The following is a 27,762-nucleotide window of genomic DNA, read 5'->3' as shown; positions in this document are numbered from 1 at the left end:
CAAAGGCGGATGTAACGGTCCTGCTGCTGGGTTGTTGCCCTCCTCCGACCTCCTCCACGTCTCCTGATGTACTGGCCTGTCTCCTGGTAGCGCCTCCATGCTCTGGACACTACGCTGACAGACACAGCAAACCTTCTTGCCACACCTCGCATTGATGTTCCATCCTGGATGAGCTGCACTACCTGAGCCACGTGTGTGGGTTGTAGACTCCGTCTCATGCTACCACTAGAGTGAAAGCACCGCCAGCATTCAAAAGTGACCAAAACATCAGCCAGGAAGCATGGGAACTGAGAAGTGGTCTGTGGTCTCCACCTGCAGAACCACTCCTTTATTGGGGGTGTCTTGCTAATTGCCTATAATTTACACCTGTTGTCTATTCCATTTGCACAACAGCATGTGAAATGTATTGTCAATCAGTGTTGCTTCCTAAGTGGACAGTTTGATTTCACAGAAGTGTGATTGACTTGGAGTTACATTGTGTGTACATGTAGGTAGAGTTAATTAAAGTGACTATGCATAGATCACACCACTGACACTCCCTGTTGTCGAGGGGGGGGCAATGCAAAGTCTGGGTAGCCATTTGATTAGATGTTCAGGAGTCTTATGGCTTGGGGGATAGAATAAGCTGTTTAGAAGCCTCTTGGACCTAGACTTGGTGCTCCAGTACCGCTTGCCGTGTGGTAGTAGGGAGAACAGTCGATGACTAGGGTGGCTGGAGTCTGACAATCTTTAGGGCCTTCCTCTGACACCGCCTGGTATAGAAGTCCTGGATGACAGGAAGCTTGGCCCCAGTGAAGTACTGGGCCGTACGCACTACCCTCTGTTGTGCCTTGCGGTCTGAGGCCGAGCAGTTGCCATACCAGGCAGTGATGCATCCATGCTCTCAATGGTGCAGCTGTAAAACCTTTTGAGGATCTGAGGACCCGTGCCAATTCCTTTCAGTCTCCTGAGGGGGAATAGGTTTTGTTGTGCCCTCTTCACGACTGTCTTGGTGTGCTTGGACCAAGACAGTCGTGTAGACCATGTTAGTTTGTTGGTGATGTGGACACCAAGGAACTTGAAGCTCTCAACCTGCTCCACTGCAGCCCCGTCAATGAGAAGGTGCTCGGTCCTCTGTTTCCTGTAGTCCACAATCATCTCCTTTGTCTTGATCACGTTGAGGGAGAGGTTGTTGTCCTGGAACCACACGGCCAGGTCTCTGACCTCATCCCTGTCTCGTTGTTGTCGATGATCAGGCCTACCGCTGTTGTGTCAACAGGACATTTAATGATGGTGTTGTAGTCGTGCCTGGCCGTGCAGTCGTGGGTGAACAGGGAGTACAGGAGGGGGCTGAGCATGCACCCCTGAGTGGCCCCTGTGTTGAGGATCAGCGTGGCGGATGTGTTGTTACCTACCCATACCACCTACCCATACCACCTGGGGGCACCTGGGGGCGGCCCGTCAGGAGGTCCAGTTGCAGACGGAGGATCCTTAGCTTATTGATGAGCTTTGAGGGCACTATGATGTTGAACGCTGAGCTGTAGTAAATGAGTAGCATTCTCACGTAGGTGTTCCTTTTATCCAGGTGGGAAAGGGCAGTGTGGAGTGCAATAGAGACTGCATCATCTGTTGATCTGTTGGGGCAGAATGCAAATTGGCATGGGTTTCGGGCTTCTGGGAGTCATTTAGGCAGGTTACCTTAGTGTTCTTGGGCACAGGCACTATGGTGGTCTGCTTAAAACATGTTGGTATTACAGACACGGACAGGGAGAAGTTGAAAATGTCAGTGAAGACACTTGCTAGTTGGTCAGCGCATGCTCGCAGTACACGTCCTGGTAATCCTTGAATTGTGAATTACTCACATCGGCTGTGGAGAGCGTGATCACGCAGTCTTCCGGTACAGCTGGTGTTCTCATGCCTGCTTAAGTGTTATTTGCCTCGAAGTGAGCACAGAAGTAGTTTAGCTCGTCCGGTAGGCTCATGTCACTGGGCAGCTCTCGGGCGTGCTTCCCTTTGTCGTCTGTAATGGTTTGCAGGCCATGCCATATCCGATGACCGTCAGAGCCGGTGTCGTACGATTCGATCTTAGTCCTGTATTGATGCTTGCCTGTTTGATGGTTTGTCGGAGGGCATAGCAGATTTTTTATAAGCTTCAGGGTTAGAGTCCTGCACCTTGAAAGCGGCAGCTCTAGCCTTTAGATTAGTGCAGATACTGCCTGTAATCCATGGCTCCTGGTTTGGGTATGTACGTACTGTCTGAGTGGGGACGATGTCATCGATGCAGTTTTTGATGAAGCCAATGACAGATGAGGTGTACTCCTCAATGCCATTGGAGGAATCCCGGAACATATTCCAGTCTGTGCTGGCAAAATAGTCCTGTAGCTTAGCATCTGCTTCATCTGACCACATTTTTTGATCATACTGAAATGGACAAGAGGGACCTGATGCGCAATCAGATTTAACACTCCTACTCTGATGCGGCTTTTGAATACAGGGCCAGAATCTAAGCACGAAGTAGACCCTGAAATTCACATATTCCAAACCAGTCACTCACTTCCGCTATTGGAATGCAGTGTTAATGACTGCACTACAGTGAAAACATATGGTGATTCATTCAGAAAGAGACTGTTTCTTAACCTCTATTTCACCTCTACTGTTCTGTCTGAAAAGTCACTCATCTTTCAAATTAATTTAATTTAATCTAGAAAAAAATATTCAAATGAGTCCTACAAGGACACCAACACCAATTACACTTTCATGCATATGTGGATTTTACTCAATTCCACACATTCATGACAAATGATAAAACAATTAAGAATTTGTATTGGTGAAGTTTGAGAGTACTGTTAGACTATAAACTAACAACTTAAACCATGTTACACAAAACAAATTTACTTTTGAAACAATTATTTAATATTGTATATTCATTTCTAAGTGTTTTGGGCAGTGACAGTCAATGGTAATAGTAACATAAGTAGCTAGAAGCATAAACCCCAAAAATCTTGCTGAGGCGCTGACTAATAGAAAGTGAACTGTAGAAAAAGAAAACTGACTTTATTAATCTGAAGTTTCAATGGGAATACAGTGTCTCATCATTCAACGGCACTCCCTCTCACCAATGGTCTCCTTCACTGCAGCAGTCAGCTCCTGTTCTTTCAAAGCCATCTGTGTGTTGAACTCCCTCATCAGCTGCTTCAGGGACGAGTTGTGCTTCATCTCCAGATCTTCAATCTCAAGCCTGTTCAATGGGGAGAATAACATAAAATACAGTATGGATGGAGAGAAAACACAGAGGAAGACAGAATTTGAAAGTAAAAACAGGAATAATGGAAAGGGAAATAAACACAATTATTTTCTGAACTCAAATGACAAAGGGCTTTCTCAACAATTGTATTTGTTTGATTGTTTGACTAAGGCAGAACATTAGGTCAAACTTACATGAGTTTCTTCTCGTTCTCTTGGGTCAACTCTTTCTTCACATACTCCAGGTCTTGCTGGTGTTCCTTCCTCAGGGTTCGCAGGTATTTCTGTAGATTCTGCTTCTCCTGCACCGCCTCCATAAGCTTATTCTGCATGGACAACAGAGATTCAGCATCCCCATCTTCCTGCGTCAGAGAGTGGTTCTCCCTCTCTTTGTCTGCTGTAAGACTCTTGGTTTGCTCTGCAGTGCAATGCGCCACAACCTCCACTGCATTCTGACCCTGTGTTTCTAAGCGGACTAATTCTGTATTTTGCTGTTCAATCAGTGCAGTCTTCTCAAGCAGATCTTCCTTGAGGTGGCTGATTTCAGCCAGAAGGTTGACCTTCTCCTCCTCCACTTCCTTGAGCTTCATCTCAAACTCCAGCCTTGAGACGGTCTCGTCTGCTTTGGTCTCCTCCTGGTTCGAAACATCTCTCCGATACGACAATAACTTTCCCTCGTACATGTTCTTTGAGCTCTCTTTCACAAGGCTCTCATCATTCCGAAGCTGCTCGAGGTGCTTTTCTTGTTCTTCCTTACACTTGGCTAGGGCTTTCTCCTGGTTCAAAATGTCTCTCTGGAGCAACGATAGCTTTTCCTCGTACATGTCCTTCAAACTCTGTAAAGAGCTCTCTTTTTCCAGTCTCTCATCACTATGAATTTGCTCAATGTGTTTCTCCTGTTCTTCCTTCATCTTGGCCATGGCTTCCTCAAGGGATTTTCCTTTCTCCTCCAGGGTTTCCACCCCCTGCTTTTTTGTCGCTTTGTCTACCTTGGCCTCCTCCAACTGTGTCCGAAGGGCTTCGACAGTCTTTTCCTTCTCCTCGAGTTGTGAGGTCAACTGTTTCTGAATCTGGTTTATTTTCTGCTCAGCTTTCTTCTTCAGCTCAGCCACTTTCCCAGCATTGTCTTTTGACAACTTCTCTTCAGCCACCTTCAGACTCTCATCTTTGGTCTCGAGAATCTCAGCCTTCATCTTGTCAAAGACTTCCCTCTGCCGTTCCAGATCTTTTTTCAAAGTTTGGTTCTCTCTCTCCATGGACTGCAATTTCTCCTCTGTTGCCTGGACTAGATTTCCATTCTGGATTCTGAACTGCTCCTGAGTCTGTTGTAGATGCTCTGTGAGCTCTCGTTTCTCATGCTCCCTGATACTGTGCTGCTGCTTCAGGTCAGCAGTTAGCTGCTCGCTCTCCTTTGTCTTGAGGACCAACTGCTCCTCCAGCTCACTGAGCCGGCTGTTACAGCTCTCCACTTCCAAAGAAAGTGCACTGACTTTCTGCTCCTTTTCACTCAAGACTTGGTCCATCTCTGACTTGCTAATGGACTGATTGTCAATGCTGGCTATCAGCCTCTGTAAGGCCTCTTCCTTCTCAGAGATCTGTTTCTCCATATCATCAAGTCTGGTCTGCAGAGACTTGACAGTATTGTGGTTCTGAGAGAACTTGGACTCTGCTTTCCTCTTGAACTCTGTGAGGTTGTTCTTGAAGGCGTCGGCTTGCTCCACTGCAAATGTCTTCTCTTTCTCTAGTCTGTCAATGGTCTCCGCCATTTGGCAAACAAGCCTCTCTCTCTCCTCCTTGTGCTGCTGATCAAGCAGTGATATCGCTTCATCCTTCCCCGTAAGACTACCTGCGAACTGGGTCTTCAAGTCATTTATGATACTCTCCAAGTTGCTGATATACACCAAATTTGTTTTGACATTCTCTGAGATTGTTTGGTTTTCCTCACTGAGCTGTTCGATGCAAATGACTTTTTCTGAGAGAGCTTGAGAGTGATTTTCAGCCTCCCTCTGTAGAGACTCCCTCTCAGCAGTTAAGGCTTTGATATCATCTTTGTGTAGATTTAGTTGAACAGTCATCTGCTCTAGTGAACTGCATAGGTTCTTCTTCCCCTCTGTACTCTGCTGGAGTTGTTTCTCCAAAGTGTGTATCCTGTCAACCTTTGTAAGGATAACATTTTTAAGATGTGCTATCTTCTTCTGATTACCCAGAACTCGGTCTTTCAGCTCGCTCACTCTGCTCTCGACCCGTTCAGAGAGCTCCTTTGTACCATCTTCGATGCTGGCCTCAATGTCACGGCAGTAACGCATTAATTCCTTGCTGATCCCAGCGAACTGCTTCTGCATTTCGTTTTCCTTGACTTCTAGTTGAAGAGAATGTTGTTCAAGTCTCCTTTGAACTGCCTCCCCTTCCTTACCCTTAGAAGCCTCAAGAGCTTGAAGCTGCTTCTCAGTGTCTACAAACCTCTCAGACAGAGACTTGAGCTTCTCTCTTGCCTTATTCTCAGTCTTGTTCAGCTGATCCTGGAAGGAGTTCCTCTCATTAAGAGCAGTGTTCAGATTCCTCTCGACTGCCTCCATTTGCTTTTTGAACATTGCCTCAGCTTGAGATAAACTCTCCATTTTGACTGCGGCTTCCTTCAGTTCGGCCTGCAGTTTCTGCACAGTGGTCTGTCTCATCACCAACTCTTCCTTCAAGTCCTTCACTTCCTGCACAACTTGCTCTTTTTCTTCCATGGTGGTTCCAAGCTGCTGGTTGACCTCCTCCACTTCCTGTATCTTCTCCTGTAGTATGTGTGTGTGTTTCTCCTGCATTTCTTCTTCCTGTTGTCCCATCTTTTCCTGCCAATGATTCTCAAGCTTTTCCTTCTCTTGCTTATGGACTTCACACATCTTCTCTAGTTCTTCCTTGTGATTGGACTCAAGCTGGTATATAGCACTGCTCATGCCTTCTGAACTTGTCTGAGACTCCAGGATGTTTTCTTTAAGTTTTTGTTCTTTCTGCTGTAGCTCTGACTCCTTCTTTGACAGTTGCTTTTTCAAAGATTCGTCTTGCTCCTGAAGCTTCTTCTTAAATTTATCCTGCATCTCTTTGGTCTTAGTTTTACAATTCTCCATCTTTGTCTCCTGTGATTTCCACTTGGCCGCCATGTCTTTCTTAATGTTGTCCACCTTCTTCTCATGAGCAGCCTTCTGGTCTTCCAGGTGTTTCTTTAATCGTTTTTCTTCCTCTTGCTTAGAGTTCAGTTCGTCAGTGTAAGATGTATCCTGTTCAGAGAGCTCCTTCTTAGCCTGCTGCAACTGCTTCTCTAGCACTTCAAGCTCCTGTACCTTTTGTTGAAGAGCGTCCTCTTTCTGCTGGCAGTCACTTTGAGTTGTTTCCAGTTTATGCACAAAATATTTTAATTGACTCCTGCACTCTGAGAGTTCATCTCTAATCTTACTGAGTTGGGCATTAGATTTCTCAAGGCCCTTCTTTTCTGATTGGGCCTGCTTTAAACTCTTTCTAAGCTCCTCCAATTCCTTAACCTTCGCATTCCTGTCTTGAAGAACCATCTTGGACTCTTCTTTCAGGCTTTTCTCATAGACAAGTTGAGCCTCAAGCTCTTTCTCTTTCTCCTTCAGCACTATCGTCAACTTGTTGAGTTCGTCTTTTAGCGTCTTTTCCATCCCTCCCAGGGACTGCACATGCTGCAGTTTGATCTCCTCAATATCTGTACTGTGCTTGGTCAGCACCTCCTGTAGCCTCTGCTCCAACTCCTGCCTGGCTGACCCACCAGCGTTTTCAACTGCATCCAGTCTCTCCTCGAGAACCTGTTTGATCCTCAACAACTCCTGAAGCTCAAAGGAAAGGGCTTCCAGCTGAGTCTGTTTCACATCCAGCTTCTCCATTGTCTTCTGGTTCATGTCCTCGTCATGGGCTTGTAACTGGACCGTTTTCTCCTTCAAGATGGTCTCCACTTCAGCTCTGTGTTTTGCCCTGAGCTCCTCCATAGCAGCATTGTGTTGGGCTAAGACCTCCTGATGCAGCTCTAGCTTGTGCTTCTCCATCTCCTCGCAGTGCTTCTCCTCTAGTGCAGTCACCTCGTCCTTGCGTTTCATCCTTAGCTCCTCCATCGGAGTAGAGAGATCATCTGTTGATGGAACTGATCCAGGTTGGGAGTACTTTTCCAGAGAGCTCTCGAGTTCCAGTATTCTCTGTAATGAGATGTGCAGTATTTATTGTATTTTTGCCATAGAATCAACCAACAATGTAAAGCTTGTAGATACAGTAGAGTATATAATTAGCTGTAGAATCAACAATGTGTAGCATTTTTGGAGATAGAGAAGCTAAACGTTCAAGAGGAGAACTCACAGTTCTGGCGGTCTCCAGCTCTATCTCATTAGCCTTGGTCTCCGACTCGGTCTCTATGGCAGCCTTCTGCTGCTCCTTATCCTTGGCAGCCTGGGCCAGTTCCTCTTTGCACTGCTCCTACACAAAACACACACAATTGAAGTTTAAAGTTTAATTTGCCATATGTAATAAATACATTGGAAATCTTACTCAGAACTCTCACAATAAAACAGAACTAGAAACAACAAAATATAGAATAACTGTTTCAACTGGTGCTAGTAACTTTTTCAGTTGATGGCACCAGCACATGATTTGGTCAGACCAATTTTTCGCGGTTGCGCACCGTTGGTGACAATCAGTTTGAATGAGCTTTTTACCAATCTAACTACATAACAACACAATGGTACTCATTTATTTGAATGGTAAATCTCTATTAATAAACTGGGTAAATCAAGATGTAGCCTATTCACAATACAGGTGAAAAACAATACATTTCCCTTCCAATTGGGACATATTTTATTGTACTGATCAACAACATTTGCATAAAAGAAGAAATCTCTTGTTTCATAAAAGTGCATGCTGTCTCTAAGACCTAATGACTTCATTCACACACAGTGAGAAAGACAGAAGAGACGTGAGACCAGGGAGACGAAGTGAAAGAATCAAGTTCTCTTTTGGAATAACTATGGTTTTTGGTTGCAATCAGCATATTTTGCATTATGGGTAGTGCATTGCTGTAAGCTAGCAAGGAAAGTTACCCTACAAAGCTGGAAGCTACCGGTATTTTCTTGTGTTCTAGCCTGTAATGGACATCGTTTTGCAAACAGTAAAAACAAGACCAGGACAATACCAGTATCGCAATGTTTTTTCCAAGGCAGAAATGAAAACACAATGCAGATCAAACTCTTTGGTGCTTTAAAAACCTGCATTATGTCAAATAGTGTGTGATATAGCTTGGAAAATAAATAAATGTGACTGATGACAGCATAATGATATTTGTTTCCAACATTAGGGCTGCTTTCCTAAACAAGTTAAAAATCCACTTTGTGTTTTGTTCGCTTTCAACTATGCTAATGAATAATGAGAACTTGTTCTCAACTAGCCTACCTGGTTAAATAAAGGTGAAATAAAAAAATATTGCGATATTGGTATTGTTCGTACCCTAGTACTTAACAGTTGCAACATTTCTACCTGTCGTGCTGCATTATTCAAGTGTGTTAACTTATACGCAGCATGAGTGGGGCTCTAACATGATGCAGCCTAGACTCCCAGTGAGTGCAGTGGTTCCTCAGGACAGGCCAGAGCCAGCAGTGAGTGAGTGGAGCAGGCACGGAACTCTCGTGCTATAAGGATTGCGGCTGCACTGATAGACATTATCCTCTCTCAATGACAGAAGTACCGAAAGTACCTCAAATTTGAGTACCGAACCATTTTTCATGTTCTGGTATCAAAAAAGTACAGAAGTTTCAGAATACCATGCAAAACTAAACTATACGTGACCAGCTAAATCATTTTCACTGGCACCCTAGCGACCAATAAAAAAATTGGTGTGGCTCTGTCAAGTCAAAGGGTCACAAATAAGGATGTTCTGGACGCAGTCTCGAACCCTGATTTAAATGTACAGCTCAAACACTTTGTGCAATAGTAGAACTGAGTTTGTTTTGCAGTATATATGTTACAACTTGAAAGTGGAGAGGGCGATATGAACTTACCACAGCCTGGTTGATTCGAGCGCTGAGCTCCTGTTCTTTACTTGCCAGTGCTTCACTATGTAGCTTGTCCATCTCTGCCATCTTCTCCTCTGAGGATTTCTACAACACACAATGTAGCACAACAGTAGTCCTTCATATGACTGCAATGTAGGAGTCATAGAGGTAGGTAGTCGGTAAGAGCGTCGCTCTAGCAACATCATGGGTCCACAAAAACACTCCCAAAGGGATCCTCTGAATATCATGCTGATATGTAGTAGTAAATCAGATCAGTATTTATCATTTGTTTGAAAAAATGTTGCTAAAGTGTTTGTGCTGAAGAGATTATATGCCTTCATGCCTTAGGAACCCCTTCGTTGACACGGCATTATACTGATCTGCTTTGAATTGCTAGCCTGGGTGCTACTTGGCCCATGCTAACTCTACAGGGAAACACTAGTCTTTGTTTGAGTAGGGGCTAGGGAATCCCATGGCATGAGCAGAAACAGTTCTTTGTGTGCAGAAAATGTAACTTTACCTGGAGAATATCCAGAATGCATGAGAACATTAATGTCCTTGTCAAATGTGTGTTCGGTTATTCTTGATTTATGGTTACCGCAATGTGTATGAATCATATTGTTACCCACAGAGGTGAATCTATTCAATCTAAATGTGCGGTGATGCATGATGATACATACAGTGGGACAACCAAGAACATGGCAATCTGTATCCTGATACCTGACAAAAAGCCAGAGGAATGAGAAAATCTGGGGAAATAATTGTTCTTCCACATTGAAGTTTAGGAGCAGAGTTGATTCAGGAAAAGTTGTCAGAGAGGGAGTTACAAAAACCTGTCAGAATGGAAACTAAAACGCTTTGTGCAGACTATGGTAATTAAAATGATTTTCAAGTCCAAATACCCAAGTAAAAAGAAGCTGGATGTGGTTTCCGTAGTGTAAGTCTTGAAGGTGAAATGGAGTGTAACAGGACAACATAACAAACCGGAGCAGTAAATGGTTCTAAAAGAGGCAAACCTGAAATAAATCATCAACATTTAAATAAACTAGCTAATAGGCAATATGAAACAAACTGGCGCGATACAATTTATGCAGAAGTGGTTTTTATTGTTTGATTACAATATAACTCATTGAATAATGGTTTTCTTCTGTTCTAAAGAGCTCTCGGTCAGGGTTGTGGTCAATTCCAGTTAATTCAGGAAGTACACTGAAATTCCAAATCTATTCTATGCTTTTAATAAGGACATTGGGAATTAGTTAACTTTGTGAATTGACTACTGAAATGGAATTGACACAACCCTACTCTTGGTACTGGGTGAGTAGTGATCGTTTACTCCATAGGTTCTGAAGGAGTATTCCATTAGTATTTAGATGTACAGTAGATGTACCTCACCTTCAAAATGGTGACCACCTCCTGCTTGACCCTGGTGAGCTCCTGCTGCAGACCCCTCCTCTCCTCCTCCCCAGCCCTCTCCACCTCCTTCACCCGCTCCTGTAGCTGGAGCTGCAGCAGCCTCCGCGCCTCCTCAGCCCTCCGGCCCATGGCCAGAGCCTTCTCCAGCTCCTCAAATGCTGGGGGAAGGAGGTGCAAACACACATCCTCAGTTAGATACTGTAAATGCACACTGATATAGAGGAAGAGGAGACGAGGAGGAGATCCACTGACCAGCTTTCTCAGACTTCTCCTTCTGCTCCTGCAGTTCTGCTGTCTGGGCGGTGGCCATCTTGCTTCTGGAGCGGAGCTGGGCGATCTCCTCCTCCTTCATCTCCAGAGTCTCATGCATCTGACGCTTTGTCTCTGCAATCACCATGCCCTGAAGGTAGAGCCAGGATTAGATTGAATTTGACTTTGGGTGTTATAATAATAGGTGCTGTATATCAACCAGATGTGATCTCAGAGGATAACACATTCATGAAAACACTTATTTCCAAAGTGGAAGCATTTTGATCTGTGTGCTTCCAATCAGACAGGTATCATTTCTAACCAAGACAAGGAAGCAGACAGGACACATGAAGGACTTTTTGGGATGTGCGTCAAACACTCTCCTTACATTGTTGGCATGAATGTATCTAAATAACTTAAGATGTCTGCCAGTAATCCACTGATTGATGTTGTCTCCTACGTACTGTGTCTTAATCAAACCCCAGGCCCCTAAATTGTTCTGACTGTTACGCTGTGCTTCTAACTCTAACCCACATTCCTCAGTGACCTCACAAACGACCGTCTCTACTCCAGCAGAGCTGGGGGTCAAACACACACACACATCTCTCCTGCAGAGGTAGAGGTTAAGGGTCATGAGCAATAAATGTGAATGGAGTGTCTCTGACGTCTCTGCGCTCAGTGGCAGAGCACAAGCATGTCTACATTTCACGGATTCACACTAAGCATCACTGCAGGAGTGAGAAGGACATTTCAGGGGCAGACAAAGTTAGGAGCAGAACAGCCGAGGCTGGTAGAGGGAGGATGGGGTGATTGTAATGGTTTCCATGTGTTATAACATTCCATTACAATGTGTCTGTCCTCCAATTTAAAGTGCCACTAGCCTCCAACTGACTCAGACGCTTAAAAAAAAAAAAAAAATTCTATCGAGATATATGACCAACCTTATAAAATGAACAGTTCACTTTTATTCAAATATTTTTTAAAGTTTGATAGCTGGCTTAGCTATATCCAAAATCTCCTGACTGGCATTTTCAACACCCTGGGACAAGGTAGGTCGATCGATCCCTTTAAGAACCCCTCTTCTTCACTCACCTTGTCCTGCTCCAGCTGTTCTATGAGGTTCTCAGCACCACGCAGCCGAGTGGTGTGCAGCTCCTGTAGGGTAGACAAACAAAAAGAGATCCATCAAAAATAGTTTCATGTGCAAGGTATCAAAGCAACCATAAGGACTGAGATAGAAGGAGAGAGCTGTTAATAAATGTTAACGGGAGAAAACGATGGGAGGCTCTACAGCATAGATTGTAGGTGCTCTTTGGGTAAGGATTAATGGACATCTTTGACAGGAGAACCACTGTAGTTAAGGAACAGGAGAACCACTGTAGTTAAGGAACAGGAGAACCACTGTAGTTAAGGAACAGGAGAACCACTGTAGTTAAGGAACAGGAGAACCACTGTAGTTAAGGAACAGGAGAACCACTGTAGTTAAGGTCAGGGCACTGTACTGAATAACACTGCCCTGAATTTAGACAACCAACTACCCCTCATAACCATTAAGCAGGGGTACAAGCATCAGATATCAGACAAATGGATGAACCCTTCGTACAACATTTTGTTAAAAGCATCAGGACCGTGCGCAGGTTATTGCACAGGTTACCCTTGCAAGAGGTTATGAACCTCAAGGCTCTTTCCTGGTAGCCTGGTCCAATATGATTTTGTGTTGTATAGCCAACTTCTATGGTCATTGGCCCTACTGCATGAACAGCTCTGGAACCAGGCTACTTTCCTGGTTAGATAAAATCAAGGAAGGAACAAGATAGGTTCCAAAGTGTTTGCGCATGGCAGGCAGGCAGGCAGAGAGCTCATCAGACACCAATGCAGCACCACACCGCTCCCTAGTCTCCCTTCACTACCCATGAGGCCCGGCCACCACAGCCACAAGGCGGTCGCTAACAGGGGCTGCATACGAGGCCAACTACCACACAGACCTAAATTACAGACAAGGTTAGGTTGGTTTAGCAGCAGTGGCGTGTAGCTCTCTGACACTACCGTGTGAGAACATACAATAAGTCAAATTGAAACAGACATCAGCACCATAGAAATACCAGATCCCGAAGGTCAAAGGGTGGCCTGGGAGACAGCTTCTGTCTGTCTGTCTGTGTGTGTGTCCTCTCTGTACCCCTCACATACAATTATCTTTAAGGTCCCTCAGTCAAGCAGCACATTTCCAACACACAATCATCCACAAAGACCAGGTAGGTTTTCCAATGCCTCACAAAAGGCACCTATTGGTAGATGGGTAAAATTAAAGTAAAAAGTAGACATTGAATATCCCTTTGAGTATAGTGAAGTTATTAATTACACTTCAGATGGTGTATCAATACACCCAGCCACTACAAAGATACAGGCAACCTTCATAACCCAGTTACCAGGGAGAAAAGAAACTGCTCAGGGATTTTACTACAAGGCCAATGGTGAGTTTAAAACAGAGTTGAATGGCTATGATAGGAGAACACTGAGGATGGATCAACAATATTGTAGTTACTCCACAATACTAACCTAAATGACAGAATAACAACCAGGCACTAAACTAATACTGCAAAACATGCATCCGGAATACAAAGTGTTATGTTTGAGCCAAATCCAATACATTACATCACAGGACTCTGGTCGAAAAGTAGTGCACTATATAGGGAAAACGGTGCCATTTGGGACACACGCTGTTCTAGAGATAGTTTGTGTGTGTGTACAGCATGTGTGCATGTGTCAGAGATATCTAGTGATCCCACAGACCAGGCACATCATCACTAAACCATGAAGACTCTATGTATGATGTGTCAGAGATATGTAGTGATCCCACAGACCAGGCACATCATCACTAAACCATGAAGACTCTATGTATGATGTGTCAGAGATATGTAGTGATCCCACAGACCAGGCACATCATCACTAAACCATGAAGACTCTATGTATGATGTGTCAGAGATATGTAGTGATCCCACAGACCAGGTACATCATCACTAAACCATGAAGACTCCTATGGATGATGTGTCAGAGATATGTAGTGATCCCACAGACCAGGTACATCATCACTAAACCATGAAGACTATGTATGATGTGTCAGAGATATGTAGTGATCCCACAGACCAGGCACATCATCACTAAACCATGAAGACTCCTATGGATGATGTGTCAGAGATATGTAGTGATCCCACAGACCAGGCACATAATCAATAAACCATGAAGACTCTATGGATGATGTGTCAGAGATATGTAGAGATCCCACAGACCAGGTACATCATCACTAAACCATGAAGACTCTATGGATGATGTGTCAGAGATATGTAGAGATCCCACAGACCAGGTACATCATCACTAAACCATGAAGACTCCTATGGATGATGTGTCAGAGATATGTAGTGATCCCACAGACCAGGCACATAATCAATAAACCATGAAGACTCTATGGATGATGTGTCAGAGATATGTAGAGATCCCACAGACCAGGTACATCATCACTAAACCATGAAGACTCTATGGATGATGTGTCAGAGATATGTAGAGATCCCACAGACCAGGTACATCATCACTAAACCATGAAGACTCCTATGGATGATGTGTCAGAGATATGTAGAGATCCCACAGACCAGGTACATCATCACTAAACCATGAAGACTCCTATGGATGATGTGTCAGAGATATGTAGAGATCCCACAGACCAGGCACATAATCAATAAACCATGAAGACTCCTATGGATGATGTGTCAGAGATATGTAGTGATCCCACAGACCAGGTACATCATCACTAAACCATGAAGACTCCTATGGATGATGTGTCAGAGATATGTAGTGATCCCACAGACCAGGTACATCATCACTAAACCATGAAGACTATGTATGATGTGGAACAGTGCACATGGTGTTACCCTTCCGACAATACAACAGTGTTCTGTTGGATTCTGGGTATCAGACACTCAGTAGACCATCTCATCTTCAGACCCATGTATTAAAGTACCTTCATAACTACAGCGCACTAAAGTACAGACGGGTCAATTCTGTGGTGGCTATATGTGGAATGGGCTTCTAAAATTGGGGGAAGCATAGACTATCTTTTCAGAAAAATTTTATCAGACGATGGATGTGATGGTTAAAACTAGTAGCTCACTGTAATGGCTGGAACGCAGGTTAAACCTAGTGCCTCACTGTAATGGCTGGAACGCAGGTTAAACCTAGTGGCTCACTGTAATGGCTGGAACGCAGGTTAAACCTAGTGGCTCACTGTAATGGCTGGAACGCAGGTTAAACCTAGTGGCTCACTGTAATGGCTGGAACGCAGGTTAAACCTAGTGGCTCACTGTAATGGCTGGAACGCAGGTTAAACCTAGTGGCTCACTGTAATGGCTGGAACGCAGGTTAAACCTAGTGGCTCACTGTAATGGCTGGAACGCAGGTTAAACCTAGTGGCTCACTGTAATGGCTGGAACGCAGGTTAAACCTAGTGGCTCACTGTAATGGCTGGAACGCAGGTTAAACCTAGTGGCTCACTGTAATGACTGGAACGCAGGTTAAACCTAGTGGCTCACTGTAATGGCTGGAACGCAAGTTAAACCTAGTGGCTCACTGTAATGGCTGGAACGCAGGTTAAACCTAGTGGCTCACTGTAATGGCTGGAACGCAGGTTAAACCTAGTGGCTCACTGTAATGGCTGGAACGCAGGTTAAACCTAGTGGCTCACTGTAATGGCTGGAACGCAGGTTAAACCTAGTGGCTCACTGTAGTGGCTGGGACGCAGGTTAAACCTAGTGGCTCACTAATGGCTGGAACGTAGGTTAAACCTAGTGGCTCACTGTAATGGCTGGAACGCAATAATGCTAATTTATGATCTCACAACTTTCATTTTCATTTCATGAAGTAATATCACAGTACATCCTCTCCATTTCTCCCTCCACTGACATTGGTTAACACACCTTGTTTTTCTCCAGCTCCTGTAGTCTCTCTTGCAAAGTGTCGTTCTCGCTGGTCAACTGGGTGTTGCGCTCCTTGTATGTCCTCAGCAGCTCCTTACACTTCTGGAGCAGATTCTCCTGGTGTGTCACCCTCTTCTGCAGTACCTCAATGCTTTTAGATGGGTCAGTGCTGCCCCCTGCTGTTTAGAGCAGGTAAAGAGGATCAGTCAGAAAAGGGAGGACTAACTATGACAGAGGCACTAACGCTTGGTGTTGTTGTGGTTTTATGAACTCGATAAATGACAAATGGCTCTGTGACAAACATTTCAACAATAGATTACTCGGACCTGGGTCCAAATAGTATTTGAAATCCAAAAACATTGAGTGTTTGGTTGAGCCTGCCAATAGTACCAGATGGGCAGGGTTGGCTCCTTGGGAACTAATCGATTGGTTCCATTGCAGCAGACATTATTAGAACCCAGGTCTGCTACTGTCCATCATTATAATCATCATTAGGACTATGGTTCTGTACTGTATAGCACCTGTGTCTGTGGAGGGGCTCTGTGGGGCAGAACCGGAGTCATCTTCAGTCTGGAGAGGGTGTTCAACCTCAGGGGCCACAGCTCCACCAGGGACCCCCTTCAGATGCTTCTTCATCAGGGCCACCTGGCAGTTGAAACACAGAGCAACCCAGGCTAGTGACCACACATTATTCAACAGTCAACATTATACAGACAGTGTTTAACATAACATTTGTGTTTCAATGTGTGTATTTTATTTCATAACAACTGTAGAAATTAAATGAGCTCCGAAAGTATTGGGACAGTGACATGTTTTGTTTGTTTTGGCTCTGTACTCCAGCACTTTGAAATAATACAATGAGGTTATTTAAGGGTATTTTCATCCATATCGTGTGAACCCTTTAGAAATTACAGCACTTTTTGTACATGCTTTTTTCCCCTAAAATGGAGAGAGTATTGGGATAAATTCACATGTGTATTAAAGTATTCAAAAGTTTAGTATGTCTCAGTTGTCTCGATCCTTCAAAACCCTCCTCCCCTTCATCTACACTGACACATGGATTTAACAAATTACATCAATAAGGGTTTCACCTGGATTCACCTGGTCAGTCTGTCATGGAAGGAGCAGCTGTTCTTCATGTTTGGTAGAGTTTGTGTACATAAACACCCACCTGTGTCTGAAGCACAGTAATCATCTGGTCCTTCTCCTCCAGGGCAGCATCAAACTCCTCCTGAAGGTGCTTTTTAGTCTGCTGGTCCACCTGCAGCTCCTGGGGAGGAACAAGTCATACTCTAGGTTCACAGCACTCAGAGAATCGTGTTTCTATACTTTCTACATACTGTATAGGGAACACTGCTTCTAGTGAGATATTTTGTGATTGACTGCATGGCCGTCGTACTGCTCACTGAATCACTGATCTACAATAACACTTTACATCCCAAATAACTACTCATTATGTGATCAAGATAAGTAGTTATGTGCATTGCCTTGCTCACACTGATGGCCTTGTCAAATAATATCATGGTTCAGAGAAGACTAGTGTTGCCTATCAAACACTATCATGGTTCAGAGAAGATTACTGTTGCTTATCAAACAGTATCATGGTTCAGAGCCAGCGAAGACTAGTGTTGCTTATCAAACACCATCATGGTTCAGAACCAGAGAAGACTGGTGTTGCTTATCAAACACCATCATGGTTCAGAGGCAGAGTAGACTAGTGTTGCTAAACTTCCTACATGTAGGACACACCACCATTTCAACCAGGGCAGGGTTTATTTGCAGGTTTGAGTCTCAGTAAATTACATCCTGAACACATCACACAAGTCACCTACAATGCCTTATCTTGTTCTGATAATGAAAGTATGCCATTAGCCGACCTCCTGCTCCATCCTCTTTCCTTGACTTAGCTGACCTCCTGCTCCATCCTCTTTCCATGTCTTAGCTGATCTCCTCCATATTCTCTTTCCTTGTCTTAGCTGACCTCCTCCATGTTCTCTTTCCTTGTCTTAGCTGACCTCCTTCTCCATCTTCTCTTTCCTTGACTAAGCTGACCTCCTTCTCCATCTTCTTTCATTGACTTAGCTGACCTCCTGCTCCATATTCTCTTTCATTGTCTTAGCTGACCTTCTCCATATTCTCTTTCCTTGACTTAGCTGACCTCCTGCTCCATATTCTCTTTCATTGTCTTAGCTGACCTTCTCCATGTTCTCTCTCCTTGACTTAGCTGACCTCCTTCTCCATGTTCTCTCTCCTTGACTTAGCTGACCTCCTTCTCCATCTTCTCTTTCCTTGTCTTAGCTGACCTCCTTCTCCATGTTCTCTTTCCTTGACTTAGCTGACCTCCTGCTCCATATTCTCTTTCCTTGTCTTAGCTGACCTCCTTCTCCATGTTCTCTCTCCTTGACTTAGCTGACCTCCTTCTCCATGTTCTCTCTCCTTGTCTTAGCTGACCTCCTTCTCCATGTTCTCTCTCCTTGACTTAGCTGACCTCCTGCTCCGGTCTTCCTTCCTTTAGCTCAGCCTGCTTTTTTTTGTCATGACCGATAAAGAATTCAGGAGTTCCAACTCTACTGCTGTGACTCAGGGGTGGTCTGCGTCTTAAAAGCTTTTGAGTTCAATCAGAGAGAGTAACAGGTAATAACAGAGTGCTTTTGGACTAAAATAAGACCCCATAAACAGTACTTTGATAGAGTTCAACATTTTACAGGTTTTTATCAGAGAGAGAGATGCTGGTCCTACTCGTACCTCTCTCAACTCCCCTATCCTACGGAGGGCTTTGTCTTGACTCTGGCTTAGAATGGTCTGAGGAGAAAAGCAGAACATCAGTGTAGTTAATGAGAAGCATTCAGTGAGTGTGGATAGAAGTGTTTTCCATCCTCCAATAGTACACAGAATATCTATATGTAATCTGGTATTGAGGCAGTTTAGGAAAATTACCTGGCTTTTCTCTTTCTCTCTCTGTACCGTTCTGTAGGTAGTGACCAACTGGGCGGGGGAGTGAACACAGAGAGAGACAGAGAGACAGACAGAAAAAGAGAAGTTGATGGAATGATAAAGACAATGGTTAGAAAGGTAAATCAAACATGGACATATGCATAGCAGGCCAAGTCCCTACTCATCTGTATTAGAGACCGACTGGATGAGAGAGAGAGGACTGATCATAGTGACTGGTACATCAGAGGTGTATTATAGACATACAGCATCCTAACTTCCTGCTCTAGATCATAGTGACTCATTACTTGCTGAAACAGTAATCACCTATTGATTGCATAGTTATTACACTTTGATTTCTTTTGAGACTAATTTCTACAAGCCACCTCAGCGCATTTGAACCCCCACCTCAGAGCATTTGAACCCCCACCTCAGAGCATTTGAACCCCCACCTCAGAGCATTTGAACCCCCACCTCAGAGCATTTGAACCCCCACCTCAGAGCATTTGAACCCCCACCTCAGAGCATTTGAACCCCCACCTCAGAGCATTTGAACCCCCACCTCAGAGCATTTGAACCCCCACCTCAGAGCATTTGAACCCCCACCTCAGAGCATTTGAACCCCCACCTCAGAGCATTTGAACCCCCACCTCAGAGCATTTGAACCCCCACCTCAGAGCATTTGAACCCCCACCTCAGAGTATTTCCCTCTGTAGTTCCCCAGGCTCTTCTCCACCCTGTGTAGCCGATGGATCAGCTGTTCTCTAGACAGGGCAGACAGGACCTCAGGGCTACCATATGACTCCTCTGCCTCGCTTTCAATGTCTGATGGAGGGTCGTAGGCTGGGGATGGAGGGTCGTAGGCTGGGGTGGGAGGGGTGGCAGAGGGGGAGGCCAGGGCCTCATTCTCCCCCAGGGGGGTGAGGGAGTTGAGAGAGGGGCTGCGGTTCAAGCCCTCTTTGGGCGGGGAACGGAAGAGGCCCTCGGCCCGGCTGGCACCGCGGAGGAGAGACTCCACAGAGGGGACACGGAGCTTCTGGGTAAACGACTGGGACTCCTCTCTCTGTGTGGAGAAGGACAGGACAGTGGAGTGTATTACTTCATTCATTTCCATGATAGCCAACTACACTGAACTGAAATGCATGTACATGTACATAGCCTTTGCTAGAGACTAGAGGTCGACATGGGATAAGAATGAGGGTTAAAGAACAAAGCCACTCCTTCTGTTAAACATCTGGATGTAGATAGTTTATCAGAACGCATCTTCTATTACCCCTGCAGATGATTCACTGTCATAGCAACTTAACCTTCATTCTTAGTTGCTTTACCTGTTCTGAAATTAGGACATAACAGTCACATTTAAAGGAGAAGGTAAAAAGGATGAACAAGCTAGAGGAAGATGTTAGGAGGATGGGTATGAACTTGCCTGAGGAGAAGCCCTCCCATCTCCGTTGAGGCTTCCTCTGGGGGATCCTGCGGTGCCTCTCTATGGGAGGAGAGAAAGAGGTTAGAACAAACATAGCCAGGGGTTAGTCAGGGGTGTCTCTGAAATGGCACTCTATAACATAGATAGTGAACTACTTGGACCAGGCCTAAAACAGCCTATTCCCTATAAAGTCCACTACTTTTGAATATGGACCCTGTTGAAAGAGTAGTGCACTATATAGGGGCCACGTAGAACAGGGAATAAAAATGGGTGCCATGTTAGACACAGCCCTGGTACCTGGACCTGTTAGTCTTCCATATGTCCCACACCCAGCCAGCCCTGGTACCTGGACCTGTTAGTCTTCCATATGTCCCACACCCAGCCAGCCCTGGTACCTGGACCTGTTAGTCTTCCATATGTCCCACACCCAGCCAGCCCTGGTACCTGGACCTGTTAGTCTTCCATATGTCCCACACCCAGCCAGCCCTGGTACCTGGACCTGTTAGTCTTCCATATGTCCCACACCCAGCCAGCCCTGGTACCTGGACCTGTTAGTCTTCCATATGTCCCACACCCAGCCAGCCCTGGTACCTGGACCTGTTAGTCTTCCATATGTCCCACACCCAGCCAGCACTGTACTGCTACGCCCTGATGACTCTGTACAGGGTCAAGCAATATTAGCCCTGATGACTCTGTACAGGGTCAAGCAATATTAGCCCTGATGACTCTGTACAGGGTCAAGCAATATTAGCCATGATGACTCTGTACAGGGTCAAGCAATATTAGCCATGATGACTCTGTACAGGGTCAAGCAATATTAGCCATGATGACTCTGTACAGGGTCAAGCAATATTAGCCCCGATGACTCTGTACAGGGTCAAGCAATATTAGCCCCGATGACTCTGTACAGGGTCAAGCAATATTAGCCCCGATGACTCTGTACAGGGTCAAGCAATATTAGCCCCGATGACTCTGTACAGGGTCAAGCAATATTAGCCCCGATGACTCTGTACAGGGTCAAGCAATATTAGCCCCGATGACTCTGTACAGGGTCAAGCAATATTAGCCCCGATGACTCTGTACAGGGTCAAGCAATATTAGCCCCGATGACTCTGTACAGGGTCAAGCAATATTAGCCCCGATGACTCTGTACAGGGTCAAGCAATATTAGCCCCGATGACTCTGTACAGGGTCAAGCAATATTAGCCCCGATGACTCTGTACAGGGTCAAGCAATATTAGCCCCGATGACTCTGTACAGGGTCAAGCAATATTAGCCCCGATGACTCTGTACAGGGTCAAGCAATATTAGCCCCGATGACTCTGTACAGGGTCAAGCAATATTAGCCCCGATGACTCTGTACAGGATCAAGCAATATTAGCCCCGATGACTCTGTACAGGGTCAAGCAATATTAGCCCCGATGACTCTGTACAGGGTCAAGCAATATTAGCCCAGATGACTCTGTATAGGGTCAAGCAATATTAGCCCTGATAACTCTGTACAGGGTCAAGCAATATTAGCAGGGCCATCTAATATACATGGCTCTGAACATCAGTATTGCTAGGACAGGAGCAATGCAAGGCACTGTAGTTGGGTACCCTCATGGAAACTTGGGAGAAAACAGCAGGGTTAAACTACAACATAGAAGGCATCTCTCTACTGTAGTTTACAGGTATAGTAACAGAACAGAGAGGGGTTCAAATAGAACTACAAGTGATAGCCATTAGAAACTACAATGGGTAGCCATTTTTCTGCTCAGCAGCCATAACAAACAAACAGTCAAACTCAATTAGGAGCCAGCAGCTGAAGATGAAGGACAAAGGCTTGGCATTGCTGTACATGTGTGTCACTGCAGCAGGATGCTATTGTAGGCTAGGTGGAGTGTAGTATTGTGACCGTTAGCTGGGTGGGCTGGATGGTTCAGACCATTTGTTAACACTTTCCTCCTCCTGTTCACTCTCCTCCTTCCCATTGGTCTTTTGGAAACAGACATATTGCACAGTCAGAAGTAATCTCACACACCTATCTAAGCATGTCTGATATTGATCATACTAGATCATATTTTTTTATTTTAAAGGTCAAATGACAGTATCTATGAAACCAAGATAATTAAATAGTCTACTTTAGATAACGCTTCATAGAATGACCTGAAAATATTGAATCACTACACAGCAGCAACCCCAGTTCACAAAGTGGTAACCTATATATGGGAGGCAGCTTTTTGTGACACAGATGAGAAAGGACACACTTCACAATGTGTTTGGTCTGCTGTAAGGCTACAAATCTGGGTCTGCTTTGACTACAATAAACAGGCAATTGCCTTTGGGCCAGAGTTCAGGCCTAGTGTGTTTTGTAGGTCATACCACTGACCCTGCCTCACAGGCACACAAAGAAAAGACAGAGTGGTGGAACACAGGCTAGCCTTGAATCAGTTATGTATTGCCTAACGTCCTGCTGTACTGGTGTCATTCTACAACACATCCCCATTGCCACACCATCTACAACCACAGCCAGTCATTCCACGATCCTGTCTAGGATCCTGGCTAGGATAGGTCATGTGTGCTAGACAAGGCACAGTCCGATGCAGGAAGTGAGCTGTGGATCATTCTGGGAAGATGTTCCCTTCACTCAGTCCTCTTTTCCAGGTCTGACAGGACATGTGAAGGCAGTAATGGAGGAAACTAGGTGGAGCTGTTGCTTAGCCTACAACTAACCGATTGACTCAGATCTAAGAAGGGATGTAAACAAGGGCAAGATACATCTTCCTGGAATGAAACAGATATAATCACTATGGTAAATAGTACTGGACCTCTGGTTGTGAAGACTGAAGGATGCAGTCTCGTACAGTCTGTCATGGTGTGTAAGCGACAGCAATCAGCCATTTGTCCAGTTCGCTCCCTACTCCTTCCCCATCAATAATGGAAGATCTGAGAGGGCTGGATAAAAAGCATGGTAGTGGTGGAGTAGGAAGTGGTGTCTGTAGTGGTATAAGCAGGGTAGAGGTGGAGCTCTGTAGTGGTATAAGCAGGGTAGAGGTGGAGCAGGATGTGGTGTCTGTAGTGGTATAAGCAGGGTAGAGGTGGAGCAGGATGTGGTGTCTGTAGTGGTATAAGCAGGGTAGAGGTGGAGCAGGATGTGGTGTCTGTAGTAGTACACAGTCTCTCAGGCCAGAGCGGATAAGTAAGGGCTATCTCTAGCAGATTACTACGAGTACTGGTCTAGTGGTACTGTGTCAACAGCTAACTATCCAGCATAACTTGGCTTCCAAACCCCAGGTGATGGAATGTCAAGGACGTATGCAGTCAAACACAATAAGAAACTTGGTTAATAGGATGGCTGCTAGCCTAGAGGGCTCCAAGAGGGCTAACATGGATGGACAGGTTAGTATGCCACTATTGTGTTACACTGAACAGCTCTTTGCAGTGTGAGAAACAAATACATTTATAAAAAGGTACATTTACTTCCAACTAAGGGTTTTATCAACACACAGTCACAAACAGGTTATATTTATGGGCTAATATTAGGAAATAATTCCTACTTAACATTGCTCAAAGCAGCAACACATCTGAGTCAGTACCTTAATTTAAACAATTCGCCTATCATTTGCAATATCTGTTGATTGTACTCTACACTTATAGTCAGGTAATGTTTGATGAAAGATTACATGGTTCAATGGTGACAGTAGTGTAGGCCACATGTTAATTCTAAAGCAGTGTGATGACAACCTAGAGAAGGATTAGGCCCATCTCTAAACGCAGATAAATCCTCCAGATAGACGAGGCTTGCCAGCACAACCTGCTCTGTTTCTCAAAAGCAATCTAGCCTACAGCCTAGTCAAGTTATCATGGTGGGGTCAAACTAGCTTGTAGCCTAGTCTAGTTGCCTGTAGCCTAGTCAAGTTACCAGGGTGGGCTCAAACTAGCCTGTAGCCTAGTCTAGTTACCAGGGTGGGCTCAAACTAGCCTGTAGCCTAGTCTAGTTACCAGGGTGGGCTCAAACTAGCCTGTAGCCTAGTCTAGTTACCAGGGTGGGCTCAAACTAGCCTGTAGCCTAGTCTAGTAACCAGGGTGGGCTCAAACCAGCCTGTAGCCTAGTCTAGTTACCAGGGTAGGGTCAAACTAGCCTGTAGCCTAGTCTAGTTACCAGGGTGGGCTCAAACTAGCCTGTAGCCTAGTCTAGTTACCAGGGTGGGGTCAAACTAGCCTGTAGCATAGTCTAGTTACCAGGGTGGGGTCAAACAAGCTTGTAGCCTAGTCTAGTTACCAGGGTGGGGTCAAACAATCTTGTAGCCTAGTCTAGTTACCAGGGTAGGGTCAAACAAGCTTGTAGCCTAGTCTAGTTACCAGGGTGGGGTCAAACTAGCCTACAGCCTAGTCTAGTTACCAGGGTGGGGTCAATTTTGCCTCTCTGGAGAGACCTAAAAATAGCTGTGCAGTGAAGCTCCCCATCCAAACTGACAGAGCTTGAGAGGATCTTCAGAGAATGTGAGAAACTCCCCAAATACAAGTGTGCCAAGCTTGTAGTCATACTCAAGAAGACTCGAGGCTCTAACCGCTGCAAAAGGTGCTTCAACAAAGTACTGGAAAAAGGGTCTGAATACTTATGTAAACATGATGAGGTAAAAAAAATATATATTATAATACATTTGCAATAATTTCTAAAAACCTGTTTTAATTTGTCATTATGGGGTATTGTGCGTAGTTTGATGAGGGGAAAAAATGATTAAATACATTTTATAATAAGGCTGTAACATAACAAAACGTGGAAAAAGTCAAGGGGTCTGAATTAGAGGTCGACCAATTATGATTTTTCAACGCCGATACCGATTATTGGAGGGCCAAAATAGCCGATACCGATTAAATCGGCCGATAAAAAAAAAAAGGATTTGTAATAATGACAATTACAACAATACTGAATGAACACTTATTTTAACTTAATATAATACATCAATCAAATCTATTTAGCTTCAAGTAAATAATGAAACATGTTCAATTTGGTTTAAATAATGCAAAAACAAAGTGTTGGAGAAGAATTTAAAAGTGCAATATGTGCTATGTAAGAAAGCTAACGTTTCAGTTCCTTGCTCAGAACATGAGAACATATAAAAGCTGGTGGTTCCTTTTAACATGAGTCTTCAATATTCCCAGGTAAGAAGTTTTAGGTTGTAAAACTAAATGTAAAACTAAAAGCATGATCTTCAACCGATCACTGCCTGCACCTGCCCGCCCGTCCAGCATCACTACTCTGGACGGTTCTGACTTAGAATATGTGGACTACAAATACCTAGGTGTCTGGCTAGACTGTAAACTCTCCTTCCAGACTCACATTAAGCATATCCAATCCAAAATTAAATCTAGAATTGGCTTCCTATTTCGCAACAAAGCATCCTTCACTCATGCTGCCAAACATACCCTCGTAAAACTGACTATCCTGCCGATCCTTGACTTCGGCGATGTCATTTACAAAATAGCCTCCAACACTCTACTCTGCAAATTGGATGCAGTCAATCACAGTGCCATCCGTCTTGTCACCAAAGCCCCATAAACTACCCACCACTGCAACCTGTATGCTCTCATTGGCTGGCCCTTCATATTCGTCGCCAAACCCCTTGGCTCTAGGTCATCTATAAGTCTTTGCTAAGGTAAAGCCCAGCCTTATCTCAACTCACTGGTCACCATAGCAGCACCCACCCATAGCACGCGCTCCAGCAGGTATATTTCACTGGTCACCCCCAAAGCCAATTCCTCTTTGGCCGCCTTTCCTTCCAGTTCTCTGTTGCCAACGACTGGAACGAATTGCAAAAATCACTGAAGCTGGAGACTCATATCTCCCTCACTAGCTTTAAGCACCAGCTGTCAGAGCAGCTTACAGATCACTGCACCTGTACATAGCCCATCTGTAATTAGCCCATCCAACTTCCACCCCAGTATCTCTACTTGGACATTCATCTTCTGCACATCTATCACTCCAGTGTTAAATTGCTAAATTGTAAATAATTCGCCACTATGGCCCATTTACTGCCTTACCTCCCTTATCTTACCTCACTTGCACACACTGTATTTAGACTTTTTCTATAGTATTATTGACTGTATGTTTGTTTATTCCATGTGTAACTCTGTGTTGTATGTGTCGAACTGCTTTGCTTTATCTTAGCCAGGTCGCAGTTGTAAATGAGAACAAGTTCTCATTCACAACTAGCCTACCAGGTTAAATAAAGGTTAAACAAATAAATAAAACTAACGTGAGACTTTAGTTCTGAGCTGCTCAGACTATCGATTATAAGCAGTAACTAGCTAGACATTAGTTTCGTTTTACAGAATAGTACTAGTAGCAGGGAGATACTAGCTAGACACGAGTGCGGTTATACATGTTGTGTTTAACCGAAAACAATAAGGTAGCAAGCAAGCCTAGACGTAGGTTCTAGTTATCTAGCTAGCTTCGCAAATCAAAATAATGTATTCTGTGCTAACTAACGTTAGCTAGCATGCTAACGCTGTAGCTCGACCAGCTGAGCCTGACAACTAGCTAACGTTAGCTGAACCAACCTGCTGGGCCTGTTGCGGTGACTGCGCATTCCTTTGCGCCGATTGCTCCTCGTTCATCTTTTGCTTTAGTTTCATAAACATATTTTCACCCAGATTCTGTACTTCCAAGTGAAATATATTGTTTTAAAATGTAATTCCTGCATCCAGCATTCTTACTGGTCGCTAGTCTTTCATCTCTTGCAGGTGACTAGTGCGCATGTGCAGCCGGCGTGGAGCAAAATTAGCAACCGAGTGGCCATCACAGATAAATTCATCATTATTTTAATTGTTAATATTGTAAATGTATCACTTAATAATTTCCAAAGTACGCTTTTGGCAATATGTACATTGTTACATCATGCCATTAAAGCACATTTTATTGAATTGATAGAACAACATGCCAGATATTTCCCCGGATGTATAAATGTGAAGCATCCGGTTTGCGTTCCACCCACTACTCACTACCAAAAATGGTGATGAAAGGAAACCCAGGGTTTCTCCCAGCTTCAGTGGGAGAAGCTGGAGCTAGATTGAGTTTGGCCAACATTCTGCACATTTTCTCATCGCTAAGACATTTGATCTCCGTACAGTTTTGTTTTTGGTTTGCAAAACTAGAATCTACAAAAAATAGAATGGACTGTGTTTTGTACACTTTACCCTTTGCCAAAGTATAAATAAATTGCGTTGTTTAGGACTTTACAGAGTAGGCGTTACCTAACATATGCAAATAAATGCTAGAATACGCCAATAGAATCTCAGTATCTTTGCTTGGTTCTGCCCCCTCCTTGCTTATTCTGCCCGCTATGATTAATTTGCTCACATTGGAAACGAAAGGCTCTGGTCTATCTTGAGTTAGTTACAGTTGTTGCTGCTTTTGTTAGAGTATTGACTTGCCTAGTTAAATGAAGGTCACATTTTTAAAACAAAGGGCAAGAAGGTAGAGACAAAACACCAGTCTCAACGTCAACAGTGAAGAGGCTACTCTGGGATGCTGGCC

The 27,762-nt window shown here is 44.4% G+C and overlaps 1 protein-coding gene across 3 annotated transcripts in view; it reads right to left on the bottom strand.

Annotated features, from left to right (window-relative positions):
• Nucleotides 1-26,986, bottom strand: part of LOC109898975 (golgin subfamily A member 4-like) — a 50,165-nt gene extending 23,179 nt beyond the window's left edge. Inside the window, exons 1-15 of one of the 3 annotated variants that reach the window (XM_031835193.1) lie at nt 26,787-26,986; nt 20,241-20,300; nt 19,509-19,877; nt 18,821-18,868; nt 18,629-18,685; nt 17,055-17,153; nt 16,405-16,528; nt 15,884-16,062; nt 12,012-12,074; nt 10,923-11,070; nt 10,650-10,828; nt 9,264-9,362; nt 7,573-7,689; nt 3,418-7,415; nt 3,096-3,217 (exon numbers count right to left, since the gene is read on the bottom strand). In XM_031835193.1, the coding sequence (XP_031691053.1) occupies nt 3,096-3,217; nt 3,418-7,415; nt 7,573-7,689; nt 9,264-9,362; nt 10,650-10,828; nt 10,923-11,070; nt 12,012-12,074; nt 15,884-16,062; nt 16,405-16,528; nt 17,055-17,153; nt 18,629-18,685; nt 18,821-18,868; nt 19,509-19,877; nt 20,241-20,300; nt 26,787-26,867 (5,743 nt within the window). In that variant the 5' untranslated portion in view covers nt 26,868-26,986. The remainder of the gene's footprint in view (nt 1-3,095; nt 3,218-3,417; nt 7,416-7,572; nt 7,690-9,263; nt 9,363-10,649; nt 10,829-10,922; nt 11,071-12,011; nt 12,075-15,883; nt 16,063-16,404; nt 16,529-17,054; nt 17,154-18,628; nt 18,686-18,820; nt 18,869-19,508; nt 19,878-20,240; nt 20,301-26,786) is intronic. The other 2 variants (XM_020494017.2, XM_031835192.1) reach the window with 2 other exon arrangements.
• Nucleotides 26,987-27,762: the final 776 nt, after the last annotated feature.

This window comes from Oncorhynchus kisutch, linkage group LG11 (assembly GCF_002021735.2).
Source record: "Oncorhynchus kisutch isolate 150728-3 linkage group LG11, Okis_V2, whole genome shotgun sequence".
NCBI classification, from domain to species: Eukaryota; Metazoa; Chordata; class Actinopteri; order Salmoniformes; family Salmonidae; genus Oncorhynchus; species Oncorhynchus kisutch.
The sequence above is the reverse complement of the archived record's forward strand: the minus strand, read 5'-3'. Positions and strand labels throughout refer to the sequence as shown.